Source organism: Canis lupus, chromosome X (assembly GCF_003254725.2).
Source record: "Canis lupus dingo isolate Sandy chromosome X, ASM325472v2, whole genome shotgun sequence".
Taxonomy (NCBI): Eukaryota; Metazoa; Chordata; class Mammalia; order Carnivora; family Canidae; genus Canis; species Canis lupus.
In genome coordinates this window covers 75,381,732-75,404,212 of record NC_064281.1, presented here as the reverse complement: position 1 = coordinate 75,404,212, position 22,481 = coordinate 75,381,732, and the positions used below count along the sequence as shown (strand labels likewise).

Below are 22,481 nucleotides of genomic sequence, written 5' to 3'. Positions count from 1 at the left end.
AAATGGGGGAATACCTGTACATCTAGTTGTATAGGGGAAGTCTTTGTAAACAGACACAGTCAAGGAACCTGGGATTAAATTATGTATTGGGTCCACCATTTTACTACATGTGTGACATGGGTCAAGTTAATTAACCTTTCCAAATCTCAGTTTACTTATCTGGAAAGAAAACCCAGGAACATAGTTACACCAAACTCATAGAGCAATTGTAAGGGTTGACTGAAATAATGCATACCAAATGGTTAGCAAAGAGCTTACGCATCTAAAAGGTGCTCAACGAATGTTAGCTATTATTAGCCTTCCAATGGTTTCTGGCCCATAACTCAATAAATTTCTGTTGAAGGAATACATGAAACTGTATGTGCTATAATGATGAAATTGATCGAACCCACAGTTGGGGGAGAGGATGGGGTCCCGAAGAATTTATTGGAAAGACAGCAACATGACAAACCAGAGCCCAGAAATATATCTGTATGTATTTGACAATATTATAATATGTATATGATACGTTTTTATCTGTACATCAGTGGCACATCTTGGATCAGCTCTCTCCCAACAAGAGAAACCACAATTTTCATGCCCTTTGCCTTCTTGCACATCCCATTCCATTCTTCCTGAAGAAGGGGCTGGAAATCTGGCAACAAAGGGAAAAAAAATCACATAAATGTATGCCTGTATCTTAAGGGTAATTTTTGTCTCTTTCCATGAAACTTTTACCATATTTTAAGGATCTAATAAATATTTAAAATCAAATCTGGCAATGAGATTCTCAATTAACGTCTGTTAGATGATTGAATTTTAAGTGAGCAGTTACTATGTACCTTTCTACCTATAGGATGTTCCCATTGACACTTTTGTCAGGGTACTATTTTTATTTATATACTATTTATATCTGACTCTTTTAATTTTTTTAAAAGATTTTATTTGAGAGAGAGCTAGAGAGAGAATGAGCAGGGAGAGTGGCAGAGGGAAAGGGAGAAGCAGACTCCCCACTGAGCAGGGAATCTGATGCAGGGCTTGATTCCAGGACCCTGGGATTATGATCCCAGCTAAAGGCAGACACTTAACTGACTGAACCACCCAGGCATCCCTCTTTTAATGTTTTTAAAGTAATCACTACACCCAAGTGGTGCTTGAACTTCGGACCTCCAAGATCAAGGGTCACACACTCTACTGACTGAGCCAGCCAGGCATCCCTCTGATTCCTTTTTTTTTTTTAAAGTTCTGAAGGGTTCCTGCCTGGCTCAGTCAGTAGACTCCTGACCTCAGGGTCCTGAGTTCTAGCCTCACAATGCGTATAGAGATTACTTTTAAAAATCAAAAAAAAAAAAAAAGTCTTGAAGCAGATTTCAATGTTACTGCACAAGATAAAAATAATTAGGGGATTGGGAGAGAATATGGTTATTTAAGATAACAGAAAGATCAGCATATACCAGGGTGCCTGGGCGGCTCGGTTGGTTAAGTGTCTACCTTTGGCTCTGGTCATGATTTCCAGAATATAACCTGGAATTAGGCTCCTTGCTCAGCAAGGAGTCTGCTTGTCCCTCTCCCTCTGCCCCCCTCCTGTTCTCTGTCTCTTTCTCAAATAAATAAACAAAATCTTAGGAAAAAAGATATCAGCATATGGAAATAAAGTTCACAGTTGTTAGAGGTGGGCTGCAAAATTGGTTCTGAGCTTCCTAGCAGCCATCACAAGGAAAGTTAATTACATAATTCACATTGTCAATATGATTAAAAACACAATCAGCTATTTTAGCTACCAAAAAAATGGAATTTTTCCTTTGAGTTATTAAAGACTTATTTTGCGATGCAAATGCCTTTAAGAATATGCTGTACTACATGAAAAATTAGTTTCATTGGTCTATTTTGTATTATAACCCTTGATATAAAGATCGGTGGATGGATTCCAAAAAGGACCAAAATAATTCTGCCTATCTGAAACTTTGATAATTTAGCTTCACTGAATGAAAAAAAAAAATTGTTTTTCTTATTCAGGAGAAACGATTGTACAATAATTAGTCTTCCAAAAATATTTATCCGTTACGATTAAGTTTAGATATATATTAGGCAGTAGAGATTTCACCACTATCATGTCTAACAGGCACCCATGCTGTCCCTTAATATTATCCCTACGTCTTTAAGGAGGATACCTTTGACATCATTTCATGAAAGTTCTGGAAGCTTCAAACTCACGTGACTAAACAGGAAGCCATTTTACAACCTCAAGGAGCGTAGACCATGGAGCACCCTGAGGTACCGCCTCCCCGCCCGTTAGAAAATGATTCGACACCAACAGCTTCAACATCAGAAGTAACGAGCTCACAAGATCCGCAAATTCCGGTCGACAACGAAGCTGAAACCGCTGGCGACCAGGCCGCCAGTACTGCCAGCCGCCCGGACACCCAAACTCCAGGCGACCATGTCACCCAAGCTGATGCCGACAGCGGCAGCCAGGTTGTTACGTCAACTGCTGTGGAAAACTTACAGGAAGGGAAAGGTAAGTGGCTTTATTTACTTATTTTTCCTCATAGGTTATGGATATTGTTTGAGAGAAGCGAACCGCCATAAGTTTATCTGAACTGAGACTCCCTTTAGGTGAAATAAGTGCTTATCACTTGCACGTCCCCGTCTGAAAGGTGTACAGTAGTGTCTCTCGCTCAAGAAGAGAGCAGTTCATTAAGTTAAAGTATTTGGGGCACGGAGTCTAGTTATTTAGTGGCTTTGCGTGGCGGCGTGTTTGTCACCAGGCGAGGTCGCCTTGCCAAGGGACAAATCGGTAAAACCTAACGGATTCGAGGAGCAAACAAAACGTGCCTCCCCTTTTACAAATACCACCGTGTACCGCCCCGCAGGTGCCCCCCCCCCCCCCGCCCCGTAGGAGAGGACTTTGTTTTGAAGCTTTGCTCAGTTAGGTCCCCGCGGCGCTCAGCGCCCCTCCAGCCTTCCTTGCCCGGCAGGGCACGCGGTGAACCGGCCGCCGCCTCGAGGCCACCCGCCGGTCCAGTTGGCCCCGGCCGCGGAGGCGTGGCTAGGCGGGGCGGGGCGGCGCGCGCGGCTCCTACCTGTCGCCAGGCGGTGGGTCCGCAGCCCGCCTCCACGCCCGCTGCCCGTGAGCCCACTCACGCCCTCGCCGGAACCCGCCCCCCTACCCAGGGAAGAGAGGCGGCTTCCCCCCGCGCAGCCTTTCCGGTCCTGGCGCTACACAGCCGAGCCGCGGGTGAGTCGGGCGGTCAGAGGGTTCCCCGGCGGGTCAGCGCCCCGCTCCCGCGCGCCGCGCTTAGCTCCGCAAGCCCGCCTGGACAGCGAGGCGCGAAGGCTGGGGACCCTTGGCCCCGCGAGAAGCTTTCCTGGGAAATTGGATCAAATCCTATGAGCTGGACTCATCCTTGGAAGCTTAGTGCCCCTGGGATAAGGATGGAGTGGTCATTGCTTCCAGATTGCAGCCAGGGACTGTGAACTTGAGAAAATACCAATTTAGGCTTGTGCTGACTTGTGCTGCCTGGAGCATGCTGTTAGGCACCCTCTAGCTGGCTACAATTCTAATGCCAGGTTTGATTGCGCTGCAACGAGGCGGCGCTGGGGGTGAACGGTGGAGAGCAGTCCTGTTAGTTTAATTACTTATCAAAGAGTGTCTGGGGAAAAAATGGATGCCTTTTCTTAAAAGAAATACGATAACCCGGTTCATTGGGTAAATGAAGGTAACAAATTTTTAAATAATTAAAGCTCATTTCAACTAGGGTTATCCATCTCCTCTGAAATTGTTTCGACTCTTAAATTCTTTAAGAGAGGAGATGCTAGAAAGGTACTGAAACGAACAAAAATGCCCTATTTGTAGTTCTGCAGAAAAATCTGAAGGTTACTTCTGATTTGATAAAATCTTGCTTAGCAGCTAGTTCTTCAAATAATCTGTATTTCTGCCCTCAATGTTGTATTTGCTACTTTTCATTCTGTTAAGCAATGTGCCCAGCTCCAAGATTTTTAATTTCATTTATTTTAATTAATTTTTTCCCTTATGTTTACGTTCAGTTTCTGTATTGTATTTAGATAGATAGATAGATAGATAGATAGATAGATATAATTCTATGAAGCAGGAAGAGAAGAAATGACTATCACAAATAATCTCTCTCTCTCATCCTGGGTGTCTCCTTTTCCACTGCTGACCTCTCTCTTGCTTTCTATGCGTTTCTGGTAGTTTCTGAAGTCATATTAAAGGACTGGTGAATGATTTCACCATAATAGGGTCTCAGACTCACTTGTATGTGTTTTTAAAAATGATTCCAATGCTTTTAAGTGAGATTCAAATGGTTTACAAAGTATTAGGAGCTGTGACTATCTGGAGATTTTAATCTAATTTAAGGTATAAGATTTTATAACTTGGTGTATAGCATAATGTCCTTAAAGCATAGGAAGACCTTGTCAGGTTTCATATATGTATAGCACTTTCTTTCCACCCTGTGAGAAAAAATTTCCTCAGCAGTGTGAGCCCTAAAATCCAACATGCAAGCCACTTACAGATATATCCCAAATAGGTGGAAAATTAGATTAAAAATAAAGATGAACGTTGATGAGATTATTCACTTTACAAAAGGTTGGGTTTTTTTTGTTGTTGTTGTTGTTTTTGTTTTGTTTTGAAATAAAGGAATCCATCTTAGGATTCCTTTAAATAACTTTTGGAGTATTTCAAGTAAGTGGTGGTTGTGAGAACTAAATGAAATAACAGACCAAATGCACACAGTGAAGTTCCTAGCATACAGAATGTACACAATAAGTGTTAATAATGAATTCATTAATTGGGTTTTATAATATTTCATATTATCCCTTCAAGAAAGGGTTTATTCTGTGAACTTAAATGTGCTCATATAGATGGCCTAGCCATAAGAACGGGACTCCTGACTTTTCTCCAAGGTAGCTCAGAGCCGTTGATGCTGACTTTAGAGTTGTAAAAGCTACCTGCTCTCCCACTAGCTTAATTCCTACCAATCCATTAAGGTGAATGAAATATTAAAAATTAAGCTCTTCTCTTCAAATCATCATAGAACATTTCTGCCAGTGGTTTTGGATGATTTTGGCCTTTGGTTGGCGCTCTTCCCTATAGAGGCATGTAGTTTGCTTCAGTAGCCACCACTGTGTTGATGAATTGTGGTCCTTTACCTAAGGGTCTAAGAATATTAAGACGACTAAATCATGTTTCCTAACAGCTGTTACTTCATTGGTTATCATGTAATTTGGGCTATCCTTGGAAAACGTGCATATATATTGGAAGGGATATAAGATGACTTTTAGAAATAATCAAGTTATGTCAAATAAGGTACTTCAAGGTGTGCAGGCATCGTTCCAGTGAGGATTATGGGCTAGATCTTGTATAATGTAACCAGTACTACCAGAAGTGGTCAGCAGAGGGAGCAAGATGAGTTTTTGGTCACTGTCAATTTTGTTTTTGCTTTCATGAACTCAAAAACAGAGATGAGTAAAACCCAGGATGAACCTCCTCATGAACTTGAGAACCAGTTTATATTGCGTCTGCCTCTGGTAAGAAACCCTTGTATCTCAGACCAAATATCTTTAGTACATATGTATTAGCTCTGCTTGGATCCTTTCTTTTTTAATTTAAATTCAATTAGCCAACATATAGTACATCATTAGTTTCAGATGTAGTGTTCAATAATTCATCAGTTGCATATAAGCTCTGCTTGGATTCTCTAGCATTTCTATTTAAGGTATGCTATAAAAACTAAGAACATTTGTTTCCCAGGAATCGTGTTCTATTAAACAGTCCTATCCTAGTGTGTACTCTTTTAGCTGAATTTCTTTCATCTTGTACATGCTGCCTATCATGTGGGCTGATTTCCTGACAAACAGCTGTGACAGTGAGGGATTCAGTCACTTACCAGAGGTGCTAACAGTCTGTTCACTGGACAGCCAAGATAAGACTCCTCTAAAATCCTTTCTGTCACCTCAAAAGGGGCAATTAAAGGGGGACCATCACTATTTCCTCAAATTCATCACCATGCAAGGCTCTTGAAGCTCATCTTAACATTGTGTTAGTGTCTCTTCTCCCTTTGATACCTGCATTCAAGTAGTATTTAGTCTAAGAAAGCTATATTAAAAACAGGTTTCAAAAAGGTATTTTCCCAATTAGAGCTACTTAATATACCCAGTAAACTGCAGCTAAGCCTTTCCTTAGCAACAACTGAAGGGCAGCAGTGAGACGCAGGAATGCAGAGCTAGAAAAAGGCATTAAAAAAAAAGAAAAAGGCATTAACTCTAGCTAAGAAACAACAATGAGGTTAGTCAGCCTCACCCCAACTTGACTTAGAGCACAGTATGTCATAGTGCATGGCATTATTCTTAACATTTGGGAGGTTTAAGATTTAATTTAAGAGAGGACTTGTCTGTGACACATCTATTAGTTGCCAAGTAGACAATTCATCCTGATTTTTCAATCTACCTCCTTTTTAGGAACATGCATCTACTGTCAGGAAGATAGTACATTCCAGAAGTGTTGCCATGAAGGATAAACTAAAAATTGACTTATCTTGTAAGTAGTTAATATCCATTTACCATACATCGAACAGTAGCTTATTATGGGATTGCCATGTGCCAGACACTATACTAGATACTAAGGGTGTAGCAAAGAACAGGATATGGTCTCTGCCTTGAAAGACTCTAAGAGAGGCTTAACTCATTCTCATATCTTCTTTTTTGAGGAAAGGAACTAGAAATTATGTAATTTGAGGTAATTATTATAGTATGTATAAGGAAAAACATGGGAGTTGACTATGCAATTTGTATCCTGATTTTTGTCTCCTACATACAAACTTTGTGACTTCTGACTGTCCAGGGGAATGAAAAATGAATGTACTGTTCTTTGCTTATGAAAGTGACATATCTTTCTCTTTTGAATGATATTTATTAGGTGTTTTAAATACAGAGAAGTACATAAAGAAGAAAATTTAAAATGGCCTATAATGCCATCATTCAGGTAGCCCTTATTGACATTTTTAAAAAGGTAATACAAGTTCATAGTTAGAAAATTTAAATAAAACAAAAGTTCAAAAAGAAGAGTGAGACTCTCCTTTGCAATGCCCCAGCATTAATGCCAAAGGTAACTAATAATAACTTTCTCCTCATGTTTCCTTACATATAAAATTTTTATGCACAACTAACATTTAAATCGTCTATATCTTTAAAGGTTCCTTAAAGAATTAAAGACACAAAATGAGTCATGTCCAACATCATTCTGAATTTTTCTTTTTCACGTAATATTAGAAGATTACACTTGAATCCTCTTGTGTTAAAAAGGACATTCAAAAAAATAAAATAAAAAGGACATTCATATTTGAGACATCTGGGCAGGAGTCAGAGTTGTCCATATATGAATATATATATATTCCTACGGTGCATGGATATTGTGTAGAATCTTATCTTTGTGGAGATTATAACTTCAGTTTTACTAGCACTATTCTGAGATCAACCCTTTCTTCGCTTGACCCTTTGAAAATATCCAGGTACAATGACATAAGTGAGTGCTTCTAATGGTGTCAAAATGAATGGGCTAGCATGGAGTTTGCCTTTCAGGAGAATGAAACCACTTCATCCTCATTTAGTTCACAGTGATTACAAGAAACTTAGCTGCTTTTGATCGAGCAGCATAAACATATACCCTGCCTTCTTTTCTCTGGGAAGTTACTAATTACATACACAATTCTAGCATTATGAGAAATAGTAGGTTTCGCTGAAAGACTAGTCTGTCCCACTTAAGTCTTCATTACTCAAATCCTAGGAAGCTTAGGAATGCACTGGGAAGATGTTAACTTTAATTTTTCCTACCTCTCTTCAGCTGATGGACGTCATGCAATTGTTGAGGTAGAAGAAATCTCACTAGCCGCAAAGCTGGTTGATTTGCCATGTGTTATTGGAAGTCTGAAAACTCTTGATAAAAAAACTTTTTATAAAACAGCAGATGTTTCTCAGGTATGGATGAGTTTTCTTAATCTACTAGCCCTTATACCCTTTGAGGAGTCCCTTTCTCCCTACTCTCTTTCAGTGCTCCTTCCCACTTGGTGAATGGCTGCTTATCATTTCTAATTCCAGCTCAATTGCACAGGAATACAAAGGCATGTTCTGGTTTGGTGTTTGATCCATAACTTTTGACTGTTTAATTTTATCCAAATAGCTTTTAGATAAAAAAGGTTTATGTTTGCCATTTGTAATGATTTTCACCTGAAAAAAATGAGGATCTGGGATCTTCTTCTGAACTTTCTGCTAAAGCAAGATGCTGTTAATTCTGGAAATTTATATTTGTTCTTTTCATCATCTTAATTGTTGACTTCCTGTTTGTCTTTAAATCAAAATGCTAAGATATGTTTGTTTTTAACATGTTTCCTCTGCAGTGGTAAGAATTTGAACTAAAACAAACAAACAAAAACAAAACCCAGAATCCATATACAATGCTGCTGAGACAGAGAGAACGAATAGGCATGTATATTAATACTTGGTTTTCTGGAAACGTCAAGTTAACAGTCTCCTTATTTCTATGCTCCAGGATTTCTGGTAGTAAAGATGATCGTGATTCATAATAATCCAAAATTTGTGGCCCAAAGTCAACTTCTTTATCTTTGTTAAATTTAGATGCTTGTGTGCACTCCTGGTGCTGAGCTCCAGTCTTCTCCGGAAGAACCAGTTACTTCTACTGGTCTCAAAGCAATTAGGAAAAGTGAAAAAGAGAGACAGAAAAAATATATCTGGAAGCATGGCAGTAAGTCACCGGCCCCTTGCTCATTCTGGCTGACTATATTTATCTGCTAAATCCTAATTACTTGTGATCCAGGGACCTGTTACCACACTTAGGTGTTTGGTTCATTAGGCATCCAGACACTTTTAAAGGAACAGGTCATGTCATGCCAGTGGCTTATAGCATGACCTTTCTCTTTATCAAATTCAGATAGAATGTGACTACTAACAGTCATATATGCATTTCACCATGTTGAATTTATTTTAGTTACTCCACCACTTAAGAATGTCAGAAAGAAAAGGTTCCGCAAAACAACAAAAAAGGTTAGTTTCATGCTATTTCCGTGTCTAGTGGGTAGATTGGAAGAGGATTATGGGCGGGGAGGAAAGGGAGATAATCAGTTGGGGATTAATTTGTTCATTCATTTATATGTTTGATAAACATTTATTGTGAGCTAAATGCCAGGCACTGTGTGGTAGCAATTGGGACTATATACTAACAAAAACAGACCTGATCATTTAGGGATCTGGATGTGTCATGAATTTGAAACTTCTGCTAATGTTTTCAGTTTTCAGTTGCAAGATCTAGTTTTAAAGTGAACCCATCTAGAACCTGGGAATTGAGAACTGTGGTTATATTCCTAACCTTATCTCAGACTTGTAGAACCTAGAGCAAGCTATAGGAGTATTGTGGCTTGGCTTATTTTTTAAATTAACTTAATTTTGAAATAATTGTAGGTTCACAAGCAGTTGTAAGAAATAAAAGAGATACCATGTCCCCTTTATCCTGTTTTCCTCATTGTAACTTTTTGCAAGACTACAGTTCATTATCACAAACAGGAAATTGATATTATATAATTCACCAATCTTATTCACATTTCTCCAGTTTTACTTGTGTGTGTATTTAGTTCTGTGCAATTTTATCCCACGTGTATGTTTGTGGGCACCTACACAGTCAAAATACTATGTAGTTCTGTCACCACAAGGATCTCTCATCTCGCTCTTTTTTAAAAATATTTTTTAAATATTTTAGACGGAGAGTAAATGGGGGGAGGGGCAGAAGGAAAAAAATCTTCAAGCAGACTCCCCACTGACCGTGGAGACCAGCACAGGGCTTGATCTCAAGACCCTGAGATTATGACCTGAGCCGAAACAAAGAGTCGGACGCTCAACCAACTGAGCCACCCAGGTGCCCCATTGCCCGTTTATAGTCACACTCATCTTCCTTATACCCCACTCCCCCAGTCTCTAACCTCTGGCAGTCACTGTTATGTTCTCCATCTCTGTAATGCTGTCATTTTCAGAATGTCATATAAATGGAATCATGCAATATGTAACCCTTAATACTGGCTTTTTTCCCACTCAACATAGTTCCCTGAAGATCTGTGCAAGTTGTTGCACGTGTCAATAGCTGATTCCTGTCATTGCTGATTAGTATTCTGTCATATGGATGTCCCACAGCTTGTTTAATTGTTCACCCATTGAAGGACATCTGGGTTGTTTTCAGTTTTCTACTGTTGTAAATAAAATTTCAAGCAGGTTTTTGTGTGAACATAAGTTTTCATATCTTTGGGATATATGCCCAGGAGTGAAATTGCTGGGTCGTATGGTACTTGAAAGTTTAGTTTAGTTTAGTTTTCAGAGAGGAGGAGGGACAGAAGGAGAGAGAATCTCTTTTTTTAAAAAAGCTTTATGTATTTAGAGGGAGAGAGCAGGTAGAGTGCAGGTGGAAGAGGGAGTAGCAGAGGGAGAGGGAGAGAGAGACTCAAGCAGAAACTAAGCACAGAGCCAGATGCTGGGCTCAATCCCACGATGCAGGAGATCATGACCTGAGCCAAAACCAGGGGTTGGATGCTCAAATGACTGCACCACCCAGGTGCCCCAAGAAAGAGAATCTTAAGCAGGTTCCATGCCCAGTGCAGAGCCCAATGTGGGGCTTGATCTCACAACCCTGAGATCATGACCTGAATCCAAGTCAAGTCAGATGCTTAACCTACTGTGCCATGTAGGTGCCCTTTGAACGATTAATTTTATAAGAAACTACTATACTATTTCCAAAGTCGCTGTAACATTATATATTCGCACCAGCAGTGTACATGTGATCCAGTTACTCTGCATCCTCACCAGAATTAGGTATTTGTCACTAGTTTTTTTTTTTTTTTAGCCATTCTGATATGTAGTGATCTCATTGTGGTATTAATTTGCATTTCCCTGATGGTTAATGATGTCAAACATCTTCTCATATGTTTTTTTGCCGTCCATATATTGCACTTCAGTGAAATATCTGTCCATGCCTTTTGCCCATTTTCTAGATGGATTTCTTATTATTGAGTTTTAAGAGCTCTTTTAATATTCCAAATACTAGTCCTTTGTCAGATATGTAGAAATTTGCAAATATTTTCTCCTAGTCTATAGCTTATCTTTTCATTTTCTCCACAGGTTCTTTCAAAGAGCGAAAGTTTTTTGTTTAAGTCCACTGTATTGACTTTTCTTTTTAAGGATCTTCCCTTTGTGTCAAGTTTAAGAACTCTTTGCCTAGCCCAGATCCTGAGGATTTTCTATTTCTTTTTTCTAAAAATTTTACATTTTATATTTAAGCCAGCAATCCATTTTTGAGCTAATTTTTGTAAAAGGTGTAGGTTTTAGTCCAAGGTTCGTTTTTAAAAATACTTTATTAATTTATTTGAGACAGAGAGAGAGAGCACGCACCTATGTAAGGAGAGGGGCGGGGGAGAGGGAGAAACAGGCTCCCCTTGGAGCAGGACCCCAGGATCATGACCTGAGCTGAAAGCAGATGCTTAACCAGTTGAGCCACCCACGTGCCCCTAATTCAAGGTTCATTTTTTTCTTGCATTTTTCACATCCAATTGCTCTAGCAATATTTGTTTAAAAGACTATCTTTCCTCCATTGTATTGCCTTTGCACCTTGTCAAAAAGCACTTGGGCATATTCGTGCATGTCTGTTTCTGGTTTCCCTATTCTGTTCTGTTGATCCATATGTTGATCCTTCTACTGATATCACAGTGTTGCTATATAAGAAGTCTTGAAACCAGGAAGGCTGTTCCTACTTTATTTTTCTTTGTCAAGATTGCTTTAGCCATTCTAGAGCCTTTACCTTTCCACATAAATTTTAGAATAAGTTTGAAGTTTAGAAAAAGTTTTTTAAAATTTTAAAAATTTATTCATGGGAAACGCACAGAGAGAGAGACATAGGCAGAGGGAGAAGCAGGCTCCCTGCGGGAAGCCCAATTCAGAACTCGAACCCAGGACCCCGGATCACGACCTGAGCCGAAGGCAAATGCTCAACCACTGAGCCACCCACTATGTCTATGGAAAACCGTGTTAGAATTTTGGTAGGATTTGCATTAAACCTATATATAGATCAATTTGGGGGAGAATTGACAGCTTTACCATGTTGAATCAGTCTATGAACACAGTTGCCTTGGCTTTTATAATGTTGGTCAACAGCATTTATTGAGTGCCTGCTAAATGTGAAACTAAGTTAAGAATACTTTTAGAATTCTTTAAGCTTTAATCAAGTAGAAAATCATAATATAACTTCACTGTTTATTGTGTTTTATTTCATAGCTCATTGATTTCAAACAAATTGAAGAAATCAGCTTTCCTGAGGTAGAGCAATCATCATATAACTTTACTGTTTACCCTTAGTATGTTTTCCTCAATAGCTTATTACTTTGAAGCAATCAAAGAAATCATAAAGGTTATTTTTAAGCCTTCCTTCTCATCTGCCACTGCCATACATGTAAACTGAATTGGATTAATTGAAAAATGGATTCATTGTTCAATGTGTGATAACTCCTAGAGGAAAAGATACAATTTGGCTAGTGACTGTGTATTCCAATCTGCTTTTTTCTCTGATACTTATTTTAAAAGCCATTTCTTGGAAGCCAGTGTTTGCTTTTACCAGCAGTTGTTTGCAATTGCTTGTTCCCCCCTGCAAAGTTCTAATTTCTATTTGTGGCATGACGAATTGGTTGCTGTGGAGATAATTGTCTAAAATTGTATTTAAAGGAGAACATGTAGCTAAGACCCAGTTTTTATAGGAAAATCTGTAACAATAAAGATATGAAGAAGTAAACCCTGGGAATTTGGATCGCTGGCGAAATTACTTCTAAAGAACAAATAAGGAATTGTAGTTCTTTGCCAATATGGATAAGGGCAAATAATTAATAACTGAGACCTAAGGTTGTGCCTCTGAGAGAGGTCTTTAACACAGAATTGCAGATTGAAAAGATTAAATGTATCAAATAATTTGTTTGAATGGGGAAAAAAGTTTACTACAAAAACCCTAGACCCTGGTGGGTATAAAGATTCTTTCGTAAATAGCATTGCTTAAAGTAGAAATTTGGTTGGATGTATATTGAAGAGCCTAATTATTTGAATTCATTTGTATGTAGGACAAGGACATTTCTGGAAAACACAGGATGTTAAATGACCTTACTGGTATCCCGCCTTCCCCCACTTTGGTTCAGTACATTGAATCTCCTGATGTGGAAAAGGAAGTAAAAAGACTCTTGTGTTCAGATGCTGAAGCTGTCAGTGCTCGTATCCTTTTATACTAAATATTTTCTGTGTTGTCTGTTCCAGCCCATATGCGCTTGCTGACAAGTCCTCACGTATTTGTGTGCAATTGTTGATGTGTAGAACTTAGGATTTGGGGAAATGTTACTTCCTAGCTAGGAACACTAAACTCACATGATAGAAATGTATTTACTTGCGTGACTCAATATAAGGTACTTCTTCATACTAGGAATCCAGATAGAATTTGGACTAAATTAAATAGCATTTTCAGCCAGAGTGCCTCTTCCTTTCCAACTGTGCCTTCTCCTTTCTTTGTACTTGTTCCTTGATTGCCCTACCTTTCAGGATGGGAAGTCATTGCTGAAGATGAAACCAAGGAAATTGAAAGTCAAGGCTCCATCCTGGGTTTTGCAGTGTCCCCAGGGCTAAGTGACTATATGCAGGGTCATATCTTGTCAGGTAGGTTTATAGCAGCAAAATAAGAGCTTCAGAGAGGACAGGTGTTGACTGTGTGAAAAGCCATTCTCCATAGACTCACTGGCCAATCACAGAAAAAGGAGGCCTTTGTCATTTCATCCATCGCTGGTATTCTAAATGCCTCTGGGCTCTTAGATACTCTAAATGTCTTGATCATTGAATACATGAATGAATGAATGTTAGTGTTTTGCATTTAGTTCCCTCATTGTTCTGGGAAGAGAATAATCTTTTTTTAAGATTTTATTTATTTATTCATGACAGACGCACAGAGAGAGAAAGAGAGAGAGAGAGAGAGAGAGGCAGGCAGAGACACAGGCAGAGGGAGAAGCAGACTCCAGGCAGGGAGCCTGATGTGGGACTTGATCCCTGGTCTCCAGGATCACTCCCTGGGCCGAATGCAGGCGCTAAACCACTGAGCCACCCGGGGATCCCGAGAATAATCTTCCTTCAAGAAAATTATTTATAAAATGCATTGGTTTCTGGTGAATTTGAGGGGAAGGAGGATAATTGCAGCTAGAGTGGGAGTCATTTGAAAAGATTGAGATAGGGATGCCAGGGTGGCTCAGCGGTTAAGCGTCTGCCTTTGACTCAGGGCCTGACTCTGGGGTCCAGGATGGAGTCCCACATTGGGCTCCTGCAAAAGAGCCTGCTTCTCCCTCTGCCTGTGTATCTGACTCTCTCTGTCTCTCATGAATAAATAAATAAAATCTTTAAAAAATATAAAAGATTCAGATAGTTTCGCCTTCCTCTCTTCCTTAAAACCAATAGAATATGGTATGCTTCGGGAGATGTCCAGTGATTCTAGCAGTAACAGTGATGATGATGATGATGACGACGACGATGACAACGACGAAGACGAGGATGATGATGACGACGAGGATGAGGATGAGGAGGATGAAGAAAAGGACAACTATGGTGATGAGTATGAAGTTGAGGAAGAGGAGGAAGATTATTATGAAAAGGATCTGGAAAGGGAGCTACAGGCCAGGTTCTTTGCATCTGGCCAATATGAGGCAAAGGAAGAAGCCAGTTCAGTAGGTAAGTTATAAAGGAAAAACCAAAAGGGTGAGACAGACTGGGTGGCAGTGCTGAAGATTGACTCTAAACACATGTTAGATGCAGGACTAAGTTTGAGAAGTTATTGCTGAGATGTATACTGGAGTTTTAGTTTCTTTTTATCTCGGCCCACTAGTTTAGGCTCTGTTTAGATAAAATTTCTGTTTATCTCTGTTAGTCATGGATATTCAGAAGCAGATTCATTACATGGAGAGAAAGCTCCAAGAGATTCAATGCAAAGCACAAAGACAGAAGGATCTCATAATGAAAGTGGAAAACCTGACGCTCAAGGTAAATTCTAGCTGGCTGGGATAAAGATATCCTGATATCTTACTTTCAAAATTCTATCTTTGTGTTTCTACTCATGTTGTCTCTGTGCAGCATTCTTATTCATTTGCACACCTAAAGAGCCTCTTAGAAACCCCTAATAAAACATAACCCTATTCCTTTTACCTGAGTAATTTTGATCATCTCACATAAGCATTTTTGGGAAGAGACCAGGAGGCCTGAGATAATAATCACCAATATTGAACATTTATCATAAGAAAGGCACATAAAGAGCTAACCATTTTACATGTATCATCTCATTTCATCCTCACATTCCTGAAATACAGGTACTGTCACTAGTCCTATTTTATAGATAAGGAATTGGAAATTCAAAGTTAAGTAACTTGCCAAGGACCACAGCAAGTGGTAAGACATAGATTGAATCCTGTTGTTTGTACCAAAATGTATTCATTGCAGTAAAAGAAAATTAACTAAATTCATTTCTAAATGTTATGATGCATGCCTGAAGAAAAATAAATATTTTGCTTTATTTTTGTTAATACATATTTCAACCAAAGGAAAATGTATGTTTAGGCCATGTTTGCATGCTTATTTTAAAGATTTTATTTATTATTTGTTCACGAGAGACACACAGAGAGGGGGAGAGACATAGGCAGAGGGAGAAGCAGGCTACCCGCAGGGAGCCTGATGTGGGACCCGATCCCAAGACCCCAGGATCATGACCTGAGCTGAAGGCAGACGCTCAACCACTGAGCCACTCAGCTGCCCCTGAATGCTTTTTTATTGTAAGGGAAATTCTGAAGCATCTGGAAAATTCCTTGCCAGATTTCATTTTCTGGAGAGCTGTAGTCATCAAAATGGAGCAACGTGACATAGAAGTATACCTGTTTAGAGTGTTGTCCTTTAGAATAACCAAGTGATCTAATAGATGCGGGCACACTGTGAAAGATACACCCATATGGTATTATTATGCTGTTGCATGAAGTACTAGTTAGTAATAGTAATATTCTAACCTAGTGCAGGAAAATGAGTGAGTCAGCATCCAGTTCCAAGCCAGCTTTTTAAATAGTTCACCATAGTCAAAGGATTTGTGCTAAAACTAGAAAAAGGTAACATGAAGGCATTCTAACCATTTATTTTAGGGCAAGAAAAAAATTCTGTGTGTAGGGTTATACAATCAAATGACATGGCTCTGTAGTTAGGGGGTACAGTTTTTAGACTCCGAATCCTTTAAAAAGAGCGCTCTTTTGTTACAACTGACCATTTTCTTATCAAACCATTTGTCAAACTCTTTGTCTCACTTGATTCTCTTTTCCCTTGAGACTCAGCATTCATCATTTATACAATTTGTTTTCCAGAATCATTTACAGTCTATGCTGGAGCAGCTTCAGCTACAGGAAATACAAAAAAATGAGCAGGTGAGAAGTGAGTTTTTGAATCAACCAGAAAACATTTGATACAAAGAATCCCTCACCCCATCTCCAATGTCATTTCTGCTGTTCCTTTCACATAAGTAGTAACGGCCAAATATTTTAAATGAGGGTAGCAGGTTGGAAAGATTTTTGTGAAAACTCAATCATTCAACAGATATTGAATGCCTATTAAGTGAAAAGCACAAGATGTCCATACAGTGTTGAATAAGACAGATAATTGTGCTTGTCCTCATGGAGCTAACTATCTACCACAGAAGATTGGCAGTGAGCAAATTATCATACAAATATAAAAGTGCAAGTCACGAAGTGCTGTGAAGCAGAAAAAAAATCGGTGCTATTTGTATAAAAAGAGTTGTGAATTAAATGGAATTAAAATGAGCGGCCTCTTTGAGGAAGCGATATGTAAGCTTTGACCTACAGGAGAAGTCCAGGCGAAGAGGGAATGGAGAGCCTCTTGGGTGAAGCATATGCCAGGTCCCACGTTGGAGAAGAACTTGGCCTCTTGGAGGACCTCTGGAGTATTTAAAGCAAGGAAGGGAGTGACTTAACATAAGGTTGCAGAAGTAGGCAGAGGCCATAGCATATGGTCCCTTGCAGGCCATGATAAGGAGGATGAGTTTTAGTCTTAAGTGTAGTGGGAAACCCATGAAGAGTTTTAAGCAAGAGAGTCACATTTAATTTACACTTTTTAAAGATCACTCTGATTGTTATCTGGGGAATGGATTATAGGGAGGCAGGACTAGAAGCAGGGAGGCCAGTTAGGAGGCTGTGTGGTAGTCTAATAAGAGGTGATGACCACCTGAACTAAGGTGGTGGCAGTGGATATGGGAAGAATAGAATTTTTTTAACTGTAATAAAAATGTTTTTAGGGATCCCTGGGTGGCGCAGCGGTTTAGCGCCTGCCTTTGGCCCAGGGCGCAATCCTGGAGACCCGGGATCGAATCCCACGTCAGGCTCCCGGTGCATGGAGCCTGCTTCTCCCTCTGCCTATGTCTCTGCCTCTCTCTCTCTCTCTCTCTCTGTGTGACTATCATAAATAAATGAAAAAAAAAATTAAAAAAAAATGTTTTTATAACAGCTTTGTTGAGGTATAACTCATATGCCATACATTTAAATTGGACAGTTCAGTGGCTTTTAGTATATTCACAGAATTGTGCAACCATCACCATAATCAATTTTAGAACATTTTTATCACCCCAGAAAGAAACCTGCACTCATTACTAGTCACTCCCTGTTTCTTCTGAATTCCTCCCACCTGCCAGACCTAGGCAATCACAAATGTACTTTTTACTAATCTATTTTCCCTATTCTGCTTATTTTATTTAAAGGAAACACATAATATGTGGTCTTTTCTATCTGGTTCTTTCAGTTAGTATATTTTAAAAGTTAGTCTATGTCATGGCATGTATCAGTAGTTTATTCCATTTTGTGGGTGAATAATATTCTAATATTCAATGGTGTGTGTGTCTGTCTGTGTCTGTGTCTATGTGCACGTGCATGCATGTGCATGCATGTACATACCATACCATACATACGATGTTTTGTTTATCCATTCATCTATTGATGGACATTTGGGTGTTTCCCCTTTTTAGCTATCATGAATAATGCGGCCATAAACATTCATATATGGGAGAATGTAATTTAAAGATAGAATTGATGGGACTTGGATCAATTAGTGGGTGTTGAAGAAAGTGTTAAGGATGCATGCCAGATTTCTAACTGGAACAACTGTATTATTTAAAGCCATGAGAGAATGAACAGAGTGAAAAGAGAAGAGGTTAATGTGGGATAAGTGAGGGTCAACTGGCTGTACAGAAAATGGATGCTGACTTCAGCCCTAAAAAACTGAGGATCACAATTTCAAAGAAACTGGAGGCCATATGATGATGGGCTTAGCATGGGGCTTTTAAGGTGGAGACACCATCCCTCATCCCCACTCCTCAGACCAGCAAGGCGAGGGGAATTCTGTATATTCCCTTCCCCTCAGCAAATCACTTAACCAGGTACTACTTAAAACAACCACATGAACAGTTAATGCCAAATTACTTTAGGACCCACCAAACATCTTTGTTTCCGTCCATCTAAGTAGTATTGGGGAGTGCTACTTCCAACACAGAAATGTAGCCATAAACTTTATTCACTCACAGTCCTTTATGTTAGCTCACTTAGCGTAGATGGGTGCCCGCCTTAAGCTAGGTTCTGCAGGGAGCTACAAAATACTTACAGCCCAGTCTCTGCCTCCATCTGGAGAGAGATTCATGAGAGAGACAGGAATTTAAAGGAATTAGGGGTCACTTTTGTCCATAGAGATGAGGGAAGACTTTGTGGAGAAATGATGTTTGGCTGGAGCCTTGAAAGGTAGGGTTTTAATAAAGATATAAGGAAAGGAGGGCATTCTATATAGAAAGTACTATAGCTCAGGGGTGCTGTTGACAGGCTAGAGTTGAGATTTTTGATGGAGGGCATCATGAGCCATCAAAGCTTTTCTCACTGGGGAATAACTCAGGAAGACTTCTCTGCCAGCAGTAGGTAGGAGGAATTGGAGTGGAGAGAGACTAGAGGAAGATATGAGTGCTAGAAGGAATCAGAGCTTAACAATTGATTGGGTTTACAGGACAAAAAGGAGAACAAGGAGGAGTCCGAAGCCGGAGTGACTGGTAAATGGTATGCCACTAGCAGACCACAACAGGAAGGGAATTATTAGGGGTGGCGGGGGTTTGGGGGTGGAGAGGCTAATGAGTCAAATTGGAAGCATGGTGCCTTGGAAGTACTTTTGAAAATGGAAGAGTAGAGGTTGGCTCATGCAGAGAACCGATCATTGAAGCTGTGAGGCTTAGATGAGTTAGGTCGACTGTTTAGCCAGAAGTCTGAACCTGGAGGTGGTGAGAGGAAGAGCCTGTAAGGGGGAAAGAACTGGAGCATGCAGCAGTTGATATCACATCAGCATATGAGGGTAAAGAGCCTCTAAATTACTGTAGTAAGCAATTCTGGTAGTTTGGTAGGTTATGTGCAGCATAGAATCATTTTATAATGCTCTGTCCTTTCATTTTCACAGAATGAAAATCTACACTGGTACAGAGTGACCTAAATTGAGTAACACTCAGAAACAATCTTTGTCCCAAAGATAGTAATGTCTCTCTTAATGTTATTGGTCACTTTGCCATTTCAAGTAAAAAAGAAATTTATGGTGCCAAACTTATAAAAGGAAGCTTTAAAATTGAATATGCTTAAAAATTCAACATGCTTGTTGTTAAGACTTTGTGCTTCTGGGAAAAGCGTACAGAGGGATCACTGTAGCCACATTTGAAGAATATAAAGCAGCTGGGATAGCCTTCACTCCCACGGAACACACCAGATCTTAAACCAAGTCTTAGCTGCTGCTTCTTGCCATGTTATGCTAGATACTTAGAAACCGAGCCGGAGACCTGACCAGTCAGGAGTCCTGATGATGTTCTACTTATTCTGATTCTTTCTAAGTCAGAAGTCCTGAACCTTTTGTGATGTAGGATTTAATTTCTTTTTTTTTTTTTTTTTTTTTAGAAAGAATCAGAATAAGTAGAACATCATCAGGACTCCTGACTGGTCAGGTCTCCGGCTCGGTTTCTAAGTATCTAGCATAACATGGCAAGAAGCAGCAGCTAAGACTTGGTTTAAGATCTGGTGTGTTCCGTGGGAGTGAAGGCTATCCCAGCTGCTTTATATTCTTCAAATGTGGCTACAGTGATCCCTCTGTACGCTTTTCCCAGAAGCACAAAGTCTTAACAACAAGCATGTTGAATTTTTAAGCATATTCAATTTTAAAGCTTCCTTTTATAAGTTTGGCACCATAAAAGAAAGCAGCATGCAGCACTCGACTTACCGTGGCACTGTTCTTTGGAACACTGCAAGACGAAGATAACCCTATAAATACCAAATTACAGTAGTTCTCTTTGGCTCATTCAAGTAAATTCTAGGTCAAGTAATGGAACTTAAGATTTTGGATGAATTTTTCATGTTTTTCCACCTCTCCCTACAGCTCATTTCCCTACGGGAACAATTGAAATGTTTTTTGGAGAAGTGAGAGAGCCTTCGCCCTGGCGCAGGAACGTTGGATTCACTATCCAGCCTGAAGACTGGATGAAATTGTATGTGTTTCTGACCCTTTTTTTGAGTCATTTGTATTTGTTTATCTGAACTTTTGTTTTCTAGTCATATCTGAAGTTTAGGGTTGTGTAGAAAGGGACAGAATATAAAAACATAGTAGACCTAAAAACCCAACTTCAATATGGAACTTTGCTTCTCTTTATCAATTTGAGAATTGCTTATATTGCTTCTGTTGTGTTGATGCCATCAAATGATTCAGCCATGCTTGCCAAAGACACTCTAGCCTGAAGGCTATATAGCTGGTTTGAATATGTTTCCAGTTCCCTTTTCCTATAAATTTTAAATATTTCCTAAGACACAAAAAGAATCTTTTCTACCAAAGGCCAGGACCTGCCACAGTGAATTAAGTGCCTACCTCGCAGCAGTTAGCACTAGGTTGTGTCCTGTCTCTGTTTAGGTGATAGGGGCTGCTTTCCTGCTCAGGGATGATTTCTTGCTGCTGTTAGCTTTGTTCTGTTGTGTTTATAAGTTGTGTCTGGTTATTATTTGCCAGCTAAGAGAATAGTTAGAGCAGAGATGAAATTTTGAGCTGTTATCTATATTCTGAGCCTCTTCATTGAAATCCCCACCAGAAAAGATTAGGAAAAATCAGATGCCTGTGATGCCTATGAAGACTCCCTTAAAAACCCTGGATGGGTTTGTTTTTTTCTGCTGTACTGTTAAGGTTTTCTGGTCTGTGTTCTTTGAGCAATAAATAAATTCCTCATTTTAAATGGATTGCTGTCACTTTATTAAATTGCTCCCATGATGGTTGTACTCCTATCCAAAAGAAAACTGGAGATACAGGCAATAAACTACCATTAGGAAATGACAAGATGGTGCCAGTACTGGGCCATCCTCCTAAAGAGCCCTTGGGATAACTTCTAATGAACTAAGCAGATCGTCTCCTATTAACCATATAGCACTGGGATTTCGAGAAAGTGTCTAGAGAAGTGATAAAAATGGCAGCTCCAAAAAAAAATGGCAGCTCCAATATTCGAATCTCATTACATTGTAGTGGAAAGAACACAAGGTTGGAATCCTGGTTCTGCTGTTCACCTTGGGAAAGTCCCTACACCACTTAGAGCTCTAGTATTTTCTCATCTGGAAATCAAGGGTGATAATACTTATGACCAAGAGGCATCTGAGGGGTTTCTGGAAGTAGTCCAGCTAGACCCAGATCTAGTCCCAATCGACAAAGTTGGTGCTGCTCTAGGAAATGAACTCCCAAGTTTTCTGGGCCACTTCTAGTGCTCCCATTCCCAGTTGAAGTTAATCAGCTAGAGGCAGTGAAGAGCAGATCAATATGTATGGGCAAGGCCCATGGATGAGGGTGGAAGGCAAGGAATACTGGGGGCAAATGCAGAGAAGAAGTGGGGTGAAAGGAGCTAGACATGTTAAGGGCAAACAAAATGAAGACTAGGAGAGAAGTTAGAAGACCGCTTGAAGACCAAGGTGATGGGACACCTGGGTGGCTCAGTAGTTGAGCATGTGCCTTTGACTCTGGTCGTGATCCTGGGGTCCTGGGATTGAGTCCTGCATTAGGCTCCCCATAGGGAGTCTGCTTCTCCCTCTACCTATGTCTGTGTGTCTCTCTGTATCTTTCATGAATAAAGAAATAATCTTAGAAAATCATGATATAAAAAAATTTTTTTTTCAGGAGCACCTGGTTGGCTCCAATTGGTTGAGCATCTGACTCTTGGGTTGGGCTCAGGTCGTGGTATCAGGAGCAGACAGAACCGTGCTGAGAGGCAGGATGGTAGGGAAGACAACAGCAAGAGGCAAGGGCGAAGCCACATGTTGGCAGTCACCTTCCAAGCCCTCTGCTAC

At 39.8% G+C, this 22,481-nt stretch overlaps 2 protein-coding genes across 4 annotated transcripts in view; one reads left to right on the top strand and one right to left on the bottom strand.

The window, feature by feature from the left end:
• Positions 1–512: 512 nt before the first annotated feature.
• Positions 513–22,481, bottom strand: part of DRP2 (dystrophin related protein 2) — a 68,472-nt gene continuing 46,503 nt past the window's right edge. Inside the window, exon 25 of the transcript XR_007409313.1 lies at positions 513–634. The gene's annotated coding sequence lies outside the window, so the exon portion shown is untranslated. The remainder of the gene's footprint in view (positions 635–22,481) is intronic.
• On the top strand, positions 2,205–21,385 carry TAF7L (TATA-box binding protein associated factor 7 like). Of its 3 annotated transcripts, none has more exons than XM_025431705.3 (13): positions 2,206–2,497; positions 5,462–5,529; positions 6,460–6,538; positions 7,841–7,974; positions 8,632–8,758; positions 9,002–9,057; positions 12,322–12,363; positions 13,152–13,299; positions 13,621–13,734; positions 14,521–14,790; positions 14,987–15,099; positions 16,455–16,514; positions 20,545–21,385. In XM_025431705.3, exons 1-13 carry the CDS (start codon positions 2,239–2,241, stop codon positions 20,587–20,589), a joined length of 1,515 nt encoding a protein of 504 aa, XP_025287490.1. In that variant the 5' UTR covers positions 2,206–2,238; the 3' UTR covers positions 20,590–21,385. The 3 variants fall into 3 exon arrangements, with proteins under 3 accessions (XP_025287491.1, XP_025287490.1, XP_025287492.1); XM_025431707.2 differs by lacking the exon at positions 2,206–2,497 and adding an exon at positions 3,065–3,217; XM_025431706.3 differs by lacking the exon at positions 16,455–16,514 and having other exon boundaries at positions 2,205–2,497.

Coding starts and splice junctions, on each gene's coding strand:
- TAF7L (XM_025431705.3), top strand. CDS start 2,239: ATGGAGCACCCTGAGGTACCGCCTCCCCGCCCGTTAGAAAATGATTCG. Junction 7,975..8,631: donor AAACAGCAGATGTTTCTCAG/GTATGGATGAGT, acceptor TGTTAAATTTAG/ATGCTTGTGTGCACTCCTGG. Junction 15,100..16,454: donor TGGAAAACCTGACGCTCAAG/GTAAATTCTAGC, acceptor TTTGTTTTCCAG/AATCATTTACAGTCTATGCT.